Genomic DNA, 14,785 nt, shown 5'->3' with positions numbered 1-14,785 from the left:
AAACATATTTTGGCAACACCAGCATCCATTGGCTAGTTACCAGTTTACAAAATAATGCATAATTTCCACATAAGGAACTACATAGTTTGAGTCCAGGGTTTGTATTAACAAGGAAAAGCTCCCCAAAAGCCATGTTCACAGGATACAGGGACAGACTGCAAGCTTTACTGGAGAGGAAACATTTACTTTACCCTTGTCACTTGACAATTACCAAAAAATTAAGTTCTAGCAGGATAAAAACCCCAAGATTTTAGGAGATCTTATCTTGAAACAGACATCTTGTTGTTTTAGTTCCCTTTGCTAAACCAAACATCCTTGCTTGTATCAAAAGCATCCAAAGTAAACCTCCTTTCCTTACAGACATCTGTTTCAGGTCTTCAAAATTTTTGGAAGAGAAGCAATTAGCACTTGCTCAGCATATATGACGCTGCAAAGCAAAAAATGTGTAAGAAAGACATTGAAAAGGAAATAATCATGTTTGTTAACAAAGTCCTCTGTCTCCCCCACACATGAAGCCTGCCTATCTGCCAGTCAGTATCAGTTAAGCCTTTCAGGACTTGACTGCACTGAGCTTTATCAGAACATGCATGTGCAGAGGGCAAAATTTTTCACTTAGTGCAGAAACAAAAATTTCAATTAAATGTCACTCTGTTTGATCCTTCTTTCTCCTTGGTTTCAGAATTTGACAGTGCTCTTGTCGTGTTTTCTTACAACATAATAAATACAGGATTCTTAACGCTTCCAAGCTTCTAGAACAAATCCCACATTCCTTGTCATTGACTAGCTAGCCTCTGCTTGCCGTTTTTAAATACTACAACCTTTACATGCCACAACAGAATTTACCCACCTGACTGACAGAGCTGAGGTCCCACAGTAAATAAGCAGGATTAAGTGTCAGTTCTTTTCCATCTATAGTCATGTTCTTCTTTGCTTGTTTGCTCAGTTCCTGGAAACCCTTAGGGTTATTCAGTTGCAAGAGAGCCACGCTGGCTTCTGAATAGAGCTGCAACTACACAAGCACAGAAAATAATTTCTAGCATGCACCCACAGCAGCACTTTTCCTTTACCAATTCCATCTTTTTGTTGTATTTTTCTTAATAGAGTTAATGACTCGTAAGCACCTTTTAAAGAACTATAATTTTGTAAGAATACAAAAAGAGGTAGTAAAATGGGAAATGAAAAACATTTAAAGATACAGAACATTTCTAGATGCTTAATTTTCACTTTCCAAAGAAAACTTCTCTTTACACAATGATCCAGAAACAGTAAAGCTATCCATGTTGTAAGTATTTCTGAAGTGAATAGTAAGTCCCCACCCATTCCCTCCTCCCAAATAAAAAAAATAATATTTTATTACAACTTTATTATATGACTTAAAGAATCATACTTTTTTTCTGTCTTCCAAGCAACGCTTTTCTCAGAAAATTAAGGCTGCCAATTCATCGTTGCTGTCAGAAGCATGAAATTTTCAGAATGGTTTACAGATCAACCTACAGCTCAGAAATCTGAGATACAAAGGGCTCCAGAACTAATCCATGTGGGTCTCCGAGTCCTTAATGATGGCTGCCAATCTGCTGTTAAGGTCATTTCTTAGTTGGGGACTGTTTGATCTGTTTGCTGTTTTTATCTCTTGCCACTAGTAAGTCTGTATATCAGATTTCAGAATGCACAGGGTAAGAAGGGGCTTGCACTGCACGCCCTCTCTAACAACTAGTATAGCTTACAAATTGCAGGGCACCAAAACACTTCCCTAGAAATACAGCATAACCCAATAAAATGCTGTTTATGCTATATGAAATAGCATGAGCAGACACAAACAAGCTAAAAGTAGAACTGCACTTTGATGATACGAGTGCATGCGTTCAACAGTCGGATTAAGAACAAATGCAGTTAGTCATTAACAGTATTTGTTAGATGCTACGCTTAGTTTTTGTTCCTTCATGCAACGTAAGACACAACGGTGTCTACCGGATTTTCAGTTGCATAAGATCTGTAAAAGCAATTCATACATTAATGAAATTTGAGTACTGTCACATCCAAAAACAGCAAAACTATCACAGTTTCTCTGATAATACCTGTAAGTGATTTTTAATTTTTTTTTATTTAATCTGACCCTTTCTGCTCATTTTAAAACAACACTTGTCCCAGAGTTAGCACCCCTTCCCTTAGCAAGACCAGCTGTCCCACTTGTGACATTTTAAAGCTGTCGATGCTTTGACTCATATGCTATTTGAGATCTTTCAATCTGACTTATGAGGCCTGCCATTAGAAAAATCTGATAAATCTCAGACCTTCCAGGGAATCATCTGAACCTACGGGTGGAAAGGATGGCTTCGGTAGCTAAATGGCTGAGGTATAGTTACGGACTGCAGCTAGCAACCTCCAAAAATATCGGTATCAAAATGCTACAGATTGCAAAGCTGCCGTCAGTGGGTATGTGCTTTATTTAGGAATACAACAGTGTCACACAGTCCCTTAGAATCTGTCATTTAAAACATACATATAACAAAAAATATTACAATTCTAGAGCTTTGAAAGCATTTAAGAACATTTAGTTTTTCTTTGTTTCCACCAAAGTCAGTGAAATAAATACCTGTACTACCGATTCCTAACTAGATTTATTACAAACACTTCCCCTTTCCTCTCCACTAACACAGCATATATACTCTAGGATTTTAAATACATAACAGTCCAACTACAAACAAGAAGTAGTGGAAAAATGTGCTCCACTGCTCAGCATCAGCATTAAGGTAACTCCTATATTGAATAGATTATTTTTATTACATCAGTGTCTTTTTCTACCAACATCTTTTTTTTTTAAAAAAAAAACAAGTCTTTCCATAAGCAGAGCTATCAATAAATTTAGATTTCAATTAAGTTATCTGGTGACATAACTAACTAGATTCTAATAAACTGGAAGCTCTGCTCAGAGCATTTTGTTGCTGGTATATTCAAAGTCAAATTCTCCCCTGGCAGATTTTCTGATATGTCACAGGTATTATCCTCCTCTCAGTGGGGACATATGCAATTGCCCATTCCCTTGAAACATTATCTTCTAGAGATCTCTTTCACCCTGACAAAACAGACCAGCAGATCCAAAGGTATTGTGAAAACAGAACAGAAAAACAAGCAGGCAGGTGCACAGAGTCAGCGTGATCAGGTGAGCCTCAGCTTCTCACACAAGCAGGCACGTGCACAGACCACCACCTGTGCACATTTATATCACGCACTTGAAAATAAGACAGGAAAAGAGCATTCTTCCCACCAGGTAACTGTAAATGCAGGTTCTCCTTTGGAGCCAGCATGCCTGGCAATTCCTTGACTTATTAGGCTAGGAGGCAGGCCGGATGGGCTAAGCCACCCCGTGTAGAAGTAAACTTTCACTTCCACATTCTCAAGGTAAGAGGCCTAAAGAACGTATTTTTTTCTGAGGTGGAACTCGGACTCTTAATCGCTCTTTAAATTATTACCCTTTATCTTCTTCATGGCCAAAGCTGATTGTTAAGGAAATTAGATGCTCCTTTTTTTCCACACTCCAGTATGGATATTGGGAAAACTCACATGCCCACATAGCAAAAGAAGGGGGAGGTATGTGTTGTGTTAAAAGAGTTTCAGAAAACTTTAAAAGTATGATATACTGTTGTCTTTACAAATTTAACAAATTCCCTTTATAAGGTAACTAGCAGAAGGGTCATCTCAGAGCCAAAAGCAATGCAATGCCTCAGGTTTTTGGGTTGTGTTTTTTTTTTTTTGTGGTGTGTTTTTTTTTTTCTTTTAAGCTTGCTCACTACATCTGTGTGAACATAAAACACCAACTCCTGAAGCCACCTGTCTGCTCCGTCAACTCTGACAAGAGAAGCAGTAGGAATGCCGTACCCCTCACCCTCAAGGCAGTGAGGACAGCAAACACCCAGCATCACTGTGCCTGCAGGTTCCTATGTGGTCTTTCTTCTGTTAGTAAGACAAGGCCATTAGAAGACACATTACAGCCCTTAGTTTCCAACATAACTTGTCCACATATATGTACATGTGTGCGCATGCAGATTAAAGAGGAAACACTATTTTACAAAGGAAGGATATCTGCAGCTCTCAATTTCCCCTGAAGCAATCAGGATAGTTCATCTTGAAGGAAAGTTCCTTCTCCAAAAGTTTTCACTACTGTATACTATTTCAGTGAAAAAGCGTTAGCATGATAGCCTCAAAAAACAAAAATCAAACAAATCAAACCCCCTTGTCCTTTCAATCCTTTATCAGTCTTTACATCACTATCTAGTTTTTAAGTCACAAGCATCTCTTTTGGGCTGAACGATAGCTTTCTTTTGAAATGTAGATAAGAGGGGAAAGGAAAAGTGAAAAAAAAAAAAACCCTCATTCTTCATGTATAGGTACAATGTAACATCTTTACAGCAATTAAAGAAAAACGGCTTAGCAGCAGACAGCTGCACGACCAGAGTAACACCTCCATCTAGTGGCTTTCTAATGCACCACTAAGAAAGCGTGGAAAATAAAAAGCAGCCATATATAGTTTTCAACCACGCCTGCCATAACACACACAATGTAGAACGTTATCAGCAGACACACTGCTGCTTACCTTTGATCTGGAAATAAACTTCCATATCATTACATTACAGTGCAGGCTGTAAGTACAAAATTTCAGTAGACTGTAACATACATAATTCACTTTGGAAATCAACTCATCATATACTAAATCTTCACAACTTAACTCCCTCTAGTTAAACTCAGTTGCTTTTCTCAGAGATTTTTAGAACAAGAAACACCTGGCTGAGATGTCCAAGCAATTTTTGGTCGTCTTTGTATTCAGAAGTGATCTCAATCAAACAAACTAAACCAACCCAATCAAAGCAGCATTACCAACTTTCAACACACACACCAACAGCCACACTTCTCCCTTTCTCCCCTTTCTAATAGCAGCATTGTTGAAATTTATTATTTCTTTACTTCCAGCATTGCACTAAAACAGCCACTTAGAGCATGCAGAAACCCATTAAACATCAGGAGGTGGCTCAGAGACCTAAGTCTAGCCTAACCTCAGGTGCAGCTTTCTTCCTCTCCAATGGGCATCTCATATCACTTCATGTACTTTAGATTCCAGAAGCGAGAACAGCAGAGGAATTGCTGCAAATTTCAGTGGAGACTGTAAACAACCAATGTTTCTGCTACTTAAGTGTAGCATTAATGTAACATCTGACTCAGCGCGGGCAAGGACAAGAGTGACAGTGGCCAAATCCCCCCAAATACAAGAGCAGCAGAATCCCCCCAGGGAGCAAGAGCAACAGAGTGTGGTGTGGCAGTTGGTGCAGGGAAGGTGTGCGGGCAGGTCACAGTCCCTCTCCTGCCTCTAAAGGATAACTCAACCAGTGGTCATCGCCCTCCCAGGAGAGGACCTAGCTATGGTTTCCACTCGCCCAAATGCCATTGCCAGAAGCAATGGGGTAACCCAGATGGAGCGCCCACACATACAACTGTCCAGGTCTCCGGCTGAAGGGAGTGCCTGAGCCGGATACTCGTACCGGAGGGCAGCAGAGACAACAGCTATTTTCGGTGTGACCAGGTGAATGGTCAGCTCAGCCTGGTGGCAGAGCTCAAAGACGAAGTGGAAAGGTTAAAGAGTTATCAGGGAGTGTGAGAGGGAGATAGACTGGCAGAGTCACAGCCTGCCATTCCTGAGGTCAAGGCAGCAGATGGAGGCTCCACAAGAAGCAGAGGATTGCCTGTCTTCTTGCCACCAAGCAGAAGGAGGGGACCTAAGAGACAGGGAGAGGAATGGAAACAAGTCCCTGCTCAGGGCAGCAGGTGAAATCCCCTCCCAACCTCCCTCACCTTCCCCACTGCCCTAACACACAGGAATGGGGCTCTGGAACTTGAGGGCCAGGCAAATGAGGATGCAGAGGGTTGCCTAGGGTGAGTAAGTCAGCCCCACGCATTGTGACTGCCGCTGTTAAGAAAAAAAGGAGGGTAATTTCAGTAGGTGATTCCCTTCTGAAGGGAACAAAGGGCCCCATATGCTGACCAGACCCACCCCACAGGGAAGTCTTCTGCCTCCCTGGGGCCCAGGTGAGAGACATTACTAGGGAACGCCCTGGTCTGATTATTACCCGCTATTGGTTATGCAGGTTGGTAGTGATGAGGTTGCAGGGAGAAGTCCAAAAGCAACCGAAAGGGACTTCAGGGCACTGGGGCAATTGGTTGAAGGATCAGGAGCCCAGGTAGTGTTTTCCTCAATCCTGCCAGTGGCAGAGAAGAATACTGAATGGAACAGAAAAATTCACCTGATTAACATGTGGCCCAGAGGCTGGTGCCATCAGTGGAATTTTGTTTGTTTTCTTTTATCATGGGGAAGTTGGCATAGCCCTGGGCCTGCTGGCAACAGATGGAGTTCAGCTATTTCCAAGGGGAAAGAGGATTCTCGCTCATGAGTTGGCGGGGATTATCGAGAGGGCTTTAAACTAGGTTTGAAGGGGGAAAGGGATATAACCAGGCTCACTAGAGATGAGCCTAGGGGTGGCATGCCGATGTTGGGGGTGAAATCAATAGCCCGTCAAGTGCATCTACAGCAATGCATGCAGCATGAGCAACAAACAGGAGGAGCTGGAAGCTATTGTGCAGCAGGATAGCTATGACTTAGTCACCATCATAGAAACATGGTGGGACGACTCTCATGACTGGAGTGCTCTAACGGATGGGCTATAAGCTCTTCAGAAGCGACATGCAAGGAAGGATAAGGCAGTGGGGTGGCTCTGTATGTCAGGGAGTGTTTTGATTGTATAGAGCTCAACAATTGTGATGACAAGGTCAAGTGCTCATGAGTAAGGATAAGGCCAACAAGGCAGATATCCTGCTGGGAGTCTGTCCTAGACCACCCAACCAGGATGAAGAGGTAGACAAACCATTCTACAGGCCACTGGCAGAAGTCTCACAATCGCTAGCCCTTATTCTTGTGGGGGACTTCAACTTACCGGACATCTACTGGAAATACAACACTGCAGAAAGGAAACAGTCCAAGAGGTTCCTGGAGTGTGTGGAAGATAACTTTCTGACACAGCTGGTGAGCGAGCCTAGCAGGGGAGGTGCCTCACATGACCTGCTGTTTACAGACAGAGAAGGGCTAGTGGGAGATGTGGTGGTCAGAGGCCGTCTTGGGCTTAATGACCATGAGATGATAGAGTTCTCAATTCTTGGTGAAGTAAGGAGAGGGGTCAGCAAAACCACTAGCATGGACTTCCAGAGGGCAGACTTCAGCCTGCTCAGAACACTGGTTGAGAGAGTCTCTTGGGTGACAGTCCTGAAGAGGTCCACAAAGGCTGGACGTTCTTCAGGAAGGAAGTCTTAAAGGCGCAGGAGCAGACTGTCCCCATGTGCCGTAAAACGAACTGGCAGGGGAGATGAGATGACTGGCCTGGCTGAACAGGGAGCTTTTGCTGGGACTCAGGAAAAAAAAGGAGTTTACTACTCTTGGAAGAAGGGGCAGGCAACTCAAGAAGAGTACAGGGATCTCGTTAGGTCATACAGAGAAAAAAAACCAGAAAGACAGAAGCCCAGCTAGAACTCAATCTGGCCACTGTTGTAAGAGATAAAATGTTTTTACAACTACATTAACAAAAAGAGAGCCAAGGAGAATCTCCATCTATTACTGAATGCAGGGAGGAACATTCCCACCAGGGATGAGGAAAACACTGAGGTACTTAATGCCTTCTTTGCCTCAGTCTTTAATAGTCAGAACAGTTGTCCCCACGGTGTTCAGCCCCCTGAGCTGAAAGACAAGGACAGAGTGCAGAATGAATCCCCCACAATCCAGGAGGAAGCAGTTAACAACCTGTTACACCACCTGGACACGCACAAATCTATGGGGCTAGATGGAATCTGCCTGAGAGTACTGAGGGAGCTGGTGGAAGGGCTTGCCGAGCCACTTTCCATCATTTATCAGCAGTTCTGGTTAACAGGGGAGGTCCCAGATGACTGGAAGGTTGCCAACGTGATGCCCATCTACAAGAAGGGCCAGAAGGAGGATCTGGGTAACTACAGGCCTGGCAGCCCGACGTTGGTGCCAGGGAAGATTATGGAACGGTGCGCTTGAGTGCACTCTTGAGTGCGCTCACCTGGCATGTGCAGGACAACCAGGGGAATCAGGCCCAGCCAGCATGGGTTCATGAAGGGCAGGTTCTGCCTGACCAACTTGATCTTCTTCTAGGACCAGGGAAAGGCTGTAGATGTTATCTACCTGGACTTTAGCAAAGCCTTTGACACTGTCTCCCACAGCATTCTCCTAAAGAAGCTGGTGGCTCATGGCTTGGACAGGTGTGATGGGTTAAAAACTGGCTGGACAGCTGAGCCCAGAAGCTGTGGTGAAGGGAGTTAAATCCAGTTGGCCGGTCACAAGCAGTGTTCCCCAGGGCTCAGTCTTGTTCAATATCTTTACCAATGATCTGGATGAGGGGATTGAGTGCTCCCTCAGTAAGTTTACAGATGACAATAAATTGAGTGGAGGTGTTGATCTGCTTGAGGGTAAGAAGGCTCTGCAGAGGGATCTGGACAGACTGGCTCAATGGGCTGAGGTCAATTGTATGATGTTCAACAAGGCCAAGTGCCAGGTCCTGCACTTTGGTCACAACAACCCCATGCAACACTACAGGCTTGGAGAAGAGTGGCTGGAAAGCTGCCTTGTGGAAAGGAACCTGGGGGTGCTGGTACACAGCTGGTTGAACATGAGCCAGTGGTGTGCCCAGGTGGCCAAGAAGGCCAACAGCATCCTGGCTTGTATCAGGAAACAGCGTGGCCGGTGGGAGTAGGGAAGCGATTGTGCCTATGTACTCGGCACTGCTGAGGTCACACCTCAAATACTGTGGGGAGTTTTGGCCCCCTCAGTACAAGAAGGACTTTGAGTTGCTGGAGCGCATTCAGAGAAGGGCAACAAAGGGGGTCTGGAGCACAAGTCTTATGAGGAGTGGCTGAGGGAACCGGGATTGTTTAGTCCGGAGAAAAGGAGGCCAAGAGACCTTATGGCTCTCTACAACTACCTGAAAGGAGGCTGCAGGGAGATGGGTATTGGTCTCTTCACTCAAATACCTAGCAACAGAACAAGAGGAAATGGCCTCAAGTTGCAGCAGGGGAGATTTAGGTTGGATATTAGGAAACACTTTACTGAAAGAGTGGTCAGGCACTGGAACAGGTTGCCCAAGGAAGTGGTGGAGTCATCGTCTCTGGAGGTGTTAAAAACCAGTGTAGACATGGCACTTCAGGACATGGTTTAGTAGGCATGGTGGTATTGGGTTGATGGTTGGACTTGATGATCTTGGAGGTCTCTTCCAACCTTAATGATTCTATTCTCTCTCTTTCCTTGCTAAGGTGAAAATCATACTTGGTTATGTTTACCATAACTGCCTACCTACAACTTCCACTGAATGAAGAACTGATTCCAAACTAGGATCTTAGTAAATGCTTCTACAGAAACAACCTCTTCCACACTTCGTATGTAAAAAAATTATCCTTGCATATAAAAAATTTCTTATATACATATATTCCATTGTAGGTATAACATGAATAAATTGCTGCTATCAAGAGTAGAGAACTGGTTGGGGAAGAATCCGCTGCTATGACCACACAGGGTACAATAATCCCATTTAATTGTTCTAAAGCATCTACCACCAGGAAAAGAAACACAGACAGCAATGATGACTGGATGGAGAAACTGTGGAATGCTGTGGATATCTGAGAAAAGTTGTGCTTATATAGAGATATGCCTAACCAAATTGCAGAAAAGGAGCTCTTAGGAACAGATAATGAACTGCTCACAATGGTAATGCTTGCACAAAGACAAGAACACATCAAGGAAAAGACAACCAGCACAAACAAAGATTTGTGATCAACTGGATGATACATGACTGATGACAAGGAGAACAAAAAAAACACAACCAAGACAGACTAAGGAAAACACAAGTAGCAAAATAATGGGCATGGGATGTCGCTTCCATAAAAACAGACACAGAGATGGGAGACATATCTAAGACACCTCAGAGATGCAAGTCTTTATGTTCATCTGGACAGCAATGCAAAAGCACAGAGAAACTATAGCATTTTTTAGACCTGCTGAAGAGTCAAACTAGTGATCAGCTTGGAAAGAAACAACAGATTAGCCAGCTGCTTGGACATGAGAAGCAGAACTGAAATAAGCAATCCATCCATCATGGGTTTTGTTGAACTAATACTGCTAGGAGATCCTACTGAATGGAAAAAAAGATGATGAAAGGGATCATCTGATGAAACTTAAAGATGACTGCAATCAAAAAATTAAGGTCCAGACAGAATTGCTCCATAAGTCTTAAAACCACAAGATAATAAAACCAGCATATAGCTCAAAAGCAATTAGGAGAAATCTGGGTATTTCATTTTTCCAAAGTGTCCATGAAAGATGGAAGGTCTCTATTACAGCACAAGAGACACAGGCTAGCCTAAAAATAAGGTCTGTGGCTTGACAGATTTACAACAGATATCTTGGAGAGAATTACAAACTTCTCAGTGCTGGAAGCAAAAATCCACAGAGTATTGAAGAGAAAAAGCATAAACACAGACTTGAACGACAGTTACATAACGCAATTAGAGAAATAACCACAACTAATGAAGTTAAAAAGTGCCTGAGGAGAGCTGGTGAACAAGGAAAACAAAACAAAACAAAACCACACCACAGAAAAACACCTCCAACAACAGGTATTCTTACAGTAGAAAAAGTATGTTTTAGCAGCAAAAATATTAGTACAAGCCATGACACCAGACATCAGAGGGAAGAAGAGAAGGAGATACTACATCAAGGACAGAAAGATACTGAAGGGTCCAAAAAAGACACATAGAAGTTACTATGACAAAGGAACACCAAGTGTTAACGACACAAGGCGCCAGAACTAAAAAAAAAAAAAAAAAAAAAAAAAAAAAAAAAGAGTAAATTACTATGGATAAAAGAACTGACCTAAGTCAAAATCATTTCACAAAAAGAACATAAAGCAACATCTGCTAACAGACAGAGAATGAAACTCCAAATATTGTCTGAGGAGGGAACGTTCCTCAGAACTATGTTACTATGAGAGCTTATATCTACAATGTTCAACCATAGAAGAAACATTGCCTAGGATGGTGCTCCAATACACTCCCAGATGTAGAAGTCAGATTTCTTTACCACCAAATCATCTCTGAATTGACAGAGGCAATATTATTTCAAATACTAATTTGGTAATTAATGAGAATGTTACAGAAGAGCTGCTCCTAGAAAACAAGTCTAGGTCAGGAAAACATAAGCTAATTGATTTTAAATTGAAACAGAAAAAAATAATTAAGGAACATCTGTTACCAAATTTCTGGAATGCTAAAGGGCAAATTTAACAAATGAGAAGAGCTGGTATTTCAAGTCAAAGGTATTCTGAGCTCTTCAGCTCCATTAAGTCCAATGTGTTAAAACTACCAGGAACCTGTAACTTAAGCTGTGGTGAGGAACTAAAAAAGGTTCCAAATCCAAATGGATGAACGTACAAGAAAAGAGCTATTTAAGCTTAAATAACTCCTTAAGAGCTCTCTCTATTAAACTGTTTAAGCGCATGTAGAAAGAGAGGTACAAGTGTGTTTACTTCAAAAAGTTTCTACCATTAGTGAGATTCTAACACAGCCTGTTAACACAAGTCAAGACAAGAAAGAAGAAATTCAGCTTGCATTAAGTTGAAGTGCGACCAGCCCATGCAAGGGGTTACACAATATAGTTTCTGCAAAGCAGAAAAAAAGAGAGACAAGGAGAGGAAATCATGCTCATTTGAGCACCAAGAACAAGCTGTAAAGTGAATTAGCAAATCCTACAGGAAGGCATAAGACTAACAAAGAAAGATTACCAACCGACTGGCACCCCTTTATCCCTGCTAACTCCTCCTCCTCCACAAATTCCCTGGCCTCAGCCCCTTTCACATCACCAATCACACCTCTCTCCAAGACATAAGCCAATGACTTTCACAGACTTTTGAAACTTTTACTTATCTGTTAAACCTGGCTGTACCTGGAAGAGGTGTTTAAATGGCAGGGTGGAATAGAAGGCATGAATGTTAATGGATGGCACAGTCACATAAGTTGTGATCTACTGTTGCCTTGCAGGTGGGTAAGTTGAAGTGCAACTTGCTCAAGACCATACAGAGTATTTGGCAGAAAGGAATAGAGCATTCAGCTGTGAAACAATCCAGTGTTGTTACTATTAAGATAATTCTTCTAAAAGTAAAGAGGGAAGAAAAAAATGAAGAAACTACACAAACAAGATTCTGTCACATTAAACAGGCCAGTGCTATCAGGAAGACAACAGCCTATAGCAAATGTCTGAGAGAAACCAATAAGGCTGGTACTTTTTAATTAGTTGCAAGCTAGCAAATCTAATGCCTAATAACTTGCAGTCACAGAATGGACAATTGGTCTTTTGAAGGCAACTACTTGTGTCACTATTTACTACTCTTCACAACTCAAGAAGACAGTCTCACAGAAAGACATACTACTATCAGAAACATCCTAAGTCTTGTAGGTGGGTGAGATCCTGTATGTGAACCATTCCAAAAAAACAATACAACTAAGTTACTGTTTCCTCCAGACCCATACCAGTTTTACTTTAGAGGCCAGGCTCTCTGGTAGTTTTGTTCGTAGCTGATTTGTTTCTTTGAACGTAGCTGGAAATCCACTCAGGAAGGCCAAGTCTTGCATTAATACCAGACCTGGAACTTCTTTGTCTGTAGTCTAAAAACAAGAAAACAGGATATAAAGATTTTTTTAAACTTAAAGTAATTCACATTTATCTGTCAGTCCTTCATCAGGTGGCAGATTTAATAGTGTATATTTTGACACTTAAACCAAGTTTCAAAATCAAAATTATTTTAAAAGCTTTCACTTTTTACTACATGTGAGTTATGGAAAGAGAATAGCACAGAAACACTTTCTGAAAATGTACAAGAAGCTAATCAACAGATTTTAAAAGTACATACCAAGTAACCCCTCCATACTATCTGTTTGCTGTTGTCTTTTAACATTCCAGAATGGGCAGCTTCAACTAGAATAAAATGCATTGCAAATCAAAAACTGAAAGTAACATATTTTGTATATTCTAGTTACTAAAGATATACTTTTGCAAATTAAAGAGATTTGGATATTTATGGTGTGAAGAGTTGTCTTTACAACTGGTAAATAATTCTTAGTGGTAAAAGAAACACAAGTGCTTGGGCTAGTGGGTGGTAGTGGTCAGGCACTACACATCAAACAAAGTAAGCAGTCCATACCTGCTCTAAGATTCTACTTACATACGCTGAACACATGGATAATTTTGTTTTAAGGTATGCAATCCTTTGAGTAAGGGCAGAACTTATTGCACAATATTCAAACTAGACTTCACAGCAATTAAAAGGGGATTTCTAAAACTAATCTTCCTCAGTCTTAACCTTAGCCTTCTGAGATTACCAGTGCAACACAGATATTCAGATATCAAGCCTGTTTTGCAATAGTCTTTTAAAGCACAGAACTCTAATCATCTGTTATCAGTTGTCTGGGAGGTAAGCAAACATTATCATTAATGTCATCATTTAGAGGAACAGACTGAGGGCAAGAGACACTGGATGACTTGCTGAAGTCAAACAGAACATTAGTGGCAGAATCAGTATTAAGAAGAGGGGAAAAAGAAAAGGAAAAAAAAAGCCACCCAACCTAATTCACAGCAGCTTACTAAAAAGCTTCATCTACAAAACTGACTGGAATCTGACAAATAGGTTCTTACCATCCTTAGGGGTATCAAAAACAATTACTGTCACGTTGGTAGAAGGATTTTTTGGTTTTGCTACAAAGAACATATTGTTAGCAGGTTGTAAAGCAGGATGAATGGACATCAGGTCTTTCAGTGTGACGTTGGTAGGCAGCGCAGGATCCAGGACAAGCATTGGCACTTTGATGCAGTGTGTCAGCAAACACTCCAGTTGCTTCTCACTACAGCAAAATACCAAGGGTATATTAACACTAGTAGAAGATTTAAGACAAAAATCAATGTTAGAGGCAATGAGAGATGTTTTTGTAAAATCTGATCAATTACTTCTAACGTCTGCTGGGGCAGGGGGAAATCACTAAGAGCACGCTTATTTTGCTGCAGAAGGTGAATATTTTACTGTTATAGTTTAGTTCATTCCTGTAACTGATTTTTTCAAGTATTTCCAAGATTTCAAAGTTTGCCCACAAAGGAGACCTTATAAAGATCTCAAAATAGCAGAACAACCAAGCCAAATGAAAAATGGGACAGACCAGGCTCTGCCGCTTTCTGGCAACGGAGGCACCAGAGGCTTGCTACCCCCACAGACAATTACTTGCAGTGCCATGTATACAAATGGCAGGTGAAAGCAATGTCAAAAAAAAATGTTTTTGAATTATAAAAATCCAGGTACATATGCAATAAAAATCCACACCTGGAATAGGAGCTATGCCTAACCATATGCTTTTTGAACTTCAGAAATTGTCACATTTTAAGAAGCTCATTCATAAATGTCACAATAACATTATTTTTATTCAACATATATATTATCCTGCTGACAACTTTTCTTGAAGTGACATAGGAGGAAAGCATGCACAGGCCATCGAAAACAACCTCCCCAACCAGCATCTGCTTTCAAGCTAACAATGAGTAGGGTATCATTTATTCCAATTTATGCCCAAAACCACAAAAACTCACCTCTTCTTTGTTGGTTCTGTTGCATTCTTTCCAAGGATTTCCCTATTACAAAAT

The 14,785-nt window shown here is 41.4% G+C and overlaps 1 protein-coding gene across 4 annotated transcripts in view; it reads right to left on the bottom strand.

The window, feature by feature from the left end:
* The window catches only part of GNPTAB (N-acetylglucosamine-1-phosphate transferase subunits alpha and beta), a 49,167-nt gene that overhangs the window by 21,639 nt on the left and 12,743 nt on the right, over positions 1-14,785 (bottom strand). For 3 of the 4 annotated variants that reach the window (XM_086754415.1, XM_086754423.1, XM_086754439.1), the window contains exons 4-8: positions 14,732-14,773; positions 13,793-13,998; positions 13,011-13,075; positions 12,631-12,765; positions 848-1,009 (exon numbers count right to left, since the gene is read on the bottom strand). In XM_086754415.1, the coding sequence (XP_086610541.1) occupies positions 848-1,009; positions 12,631-12,765; positions 13,011-13,075; positions 13,793-13,998; positions 14,732-14,773 (610 nt within the window). The remainder of the gene's footprint in view (positions 1-847; positions 1,010-12,630; positions 12,766-13,010; positions 13,076-13,792; positions 13,999-14,731; positions 14,774-14,785) is intronic. The other variant, XM_086754431.1, reaches the window with a different exon arrangement.

Source organism: Chlamydotis macqueenii, chromosome 1 (assembly GCF_036417535.1).
Source record: "Chlamydotis macqueenii isolate bChlMac1 chromosome 1, bChlMac1.mat, whole genome shotgun sequence".
Taxonomy (NCBI): Eukaryota; Metazoa; Chordata; class Aves; order Otidiformes; family Otididae; genus Chlamydotis; species Chlamydotis macqueenii.
Note: the sequence above shows the minus strand (reverse complement) of the source record. Positions and strands in the feature narration are given on the sequence as shown.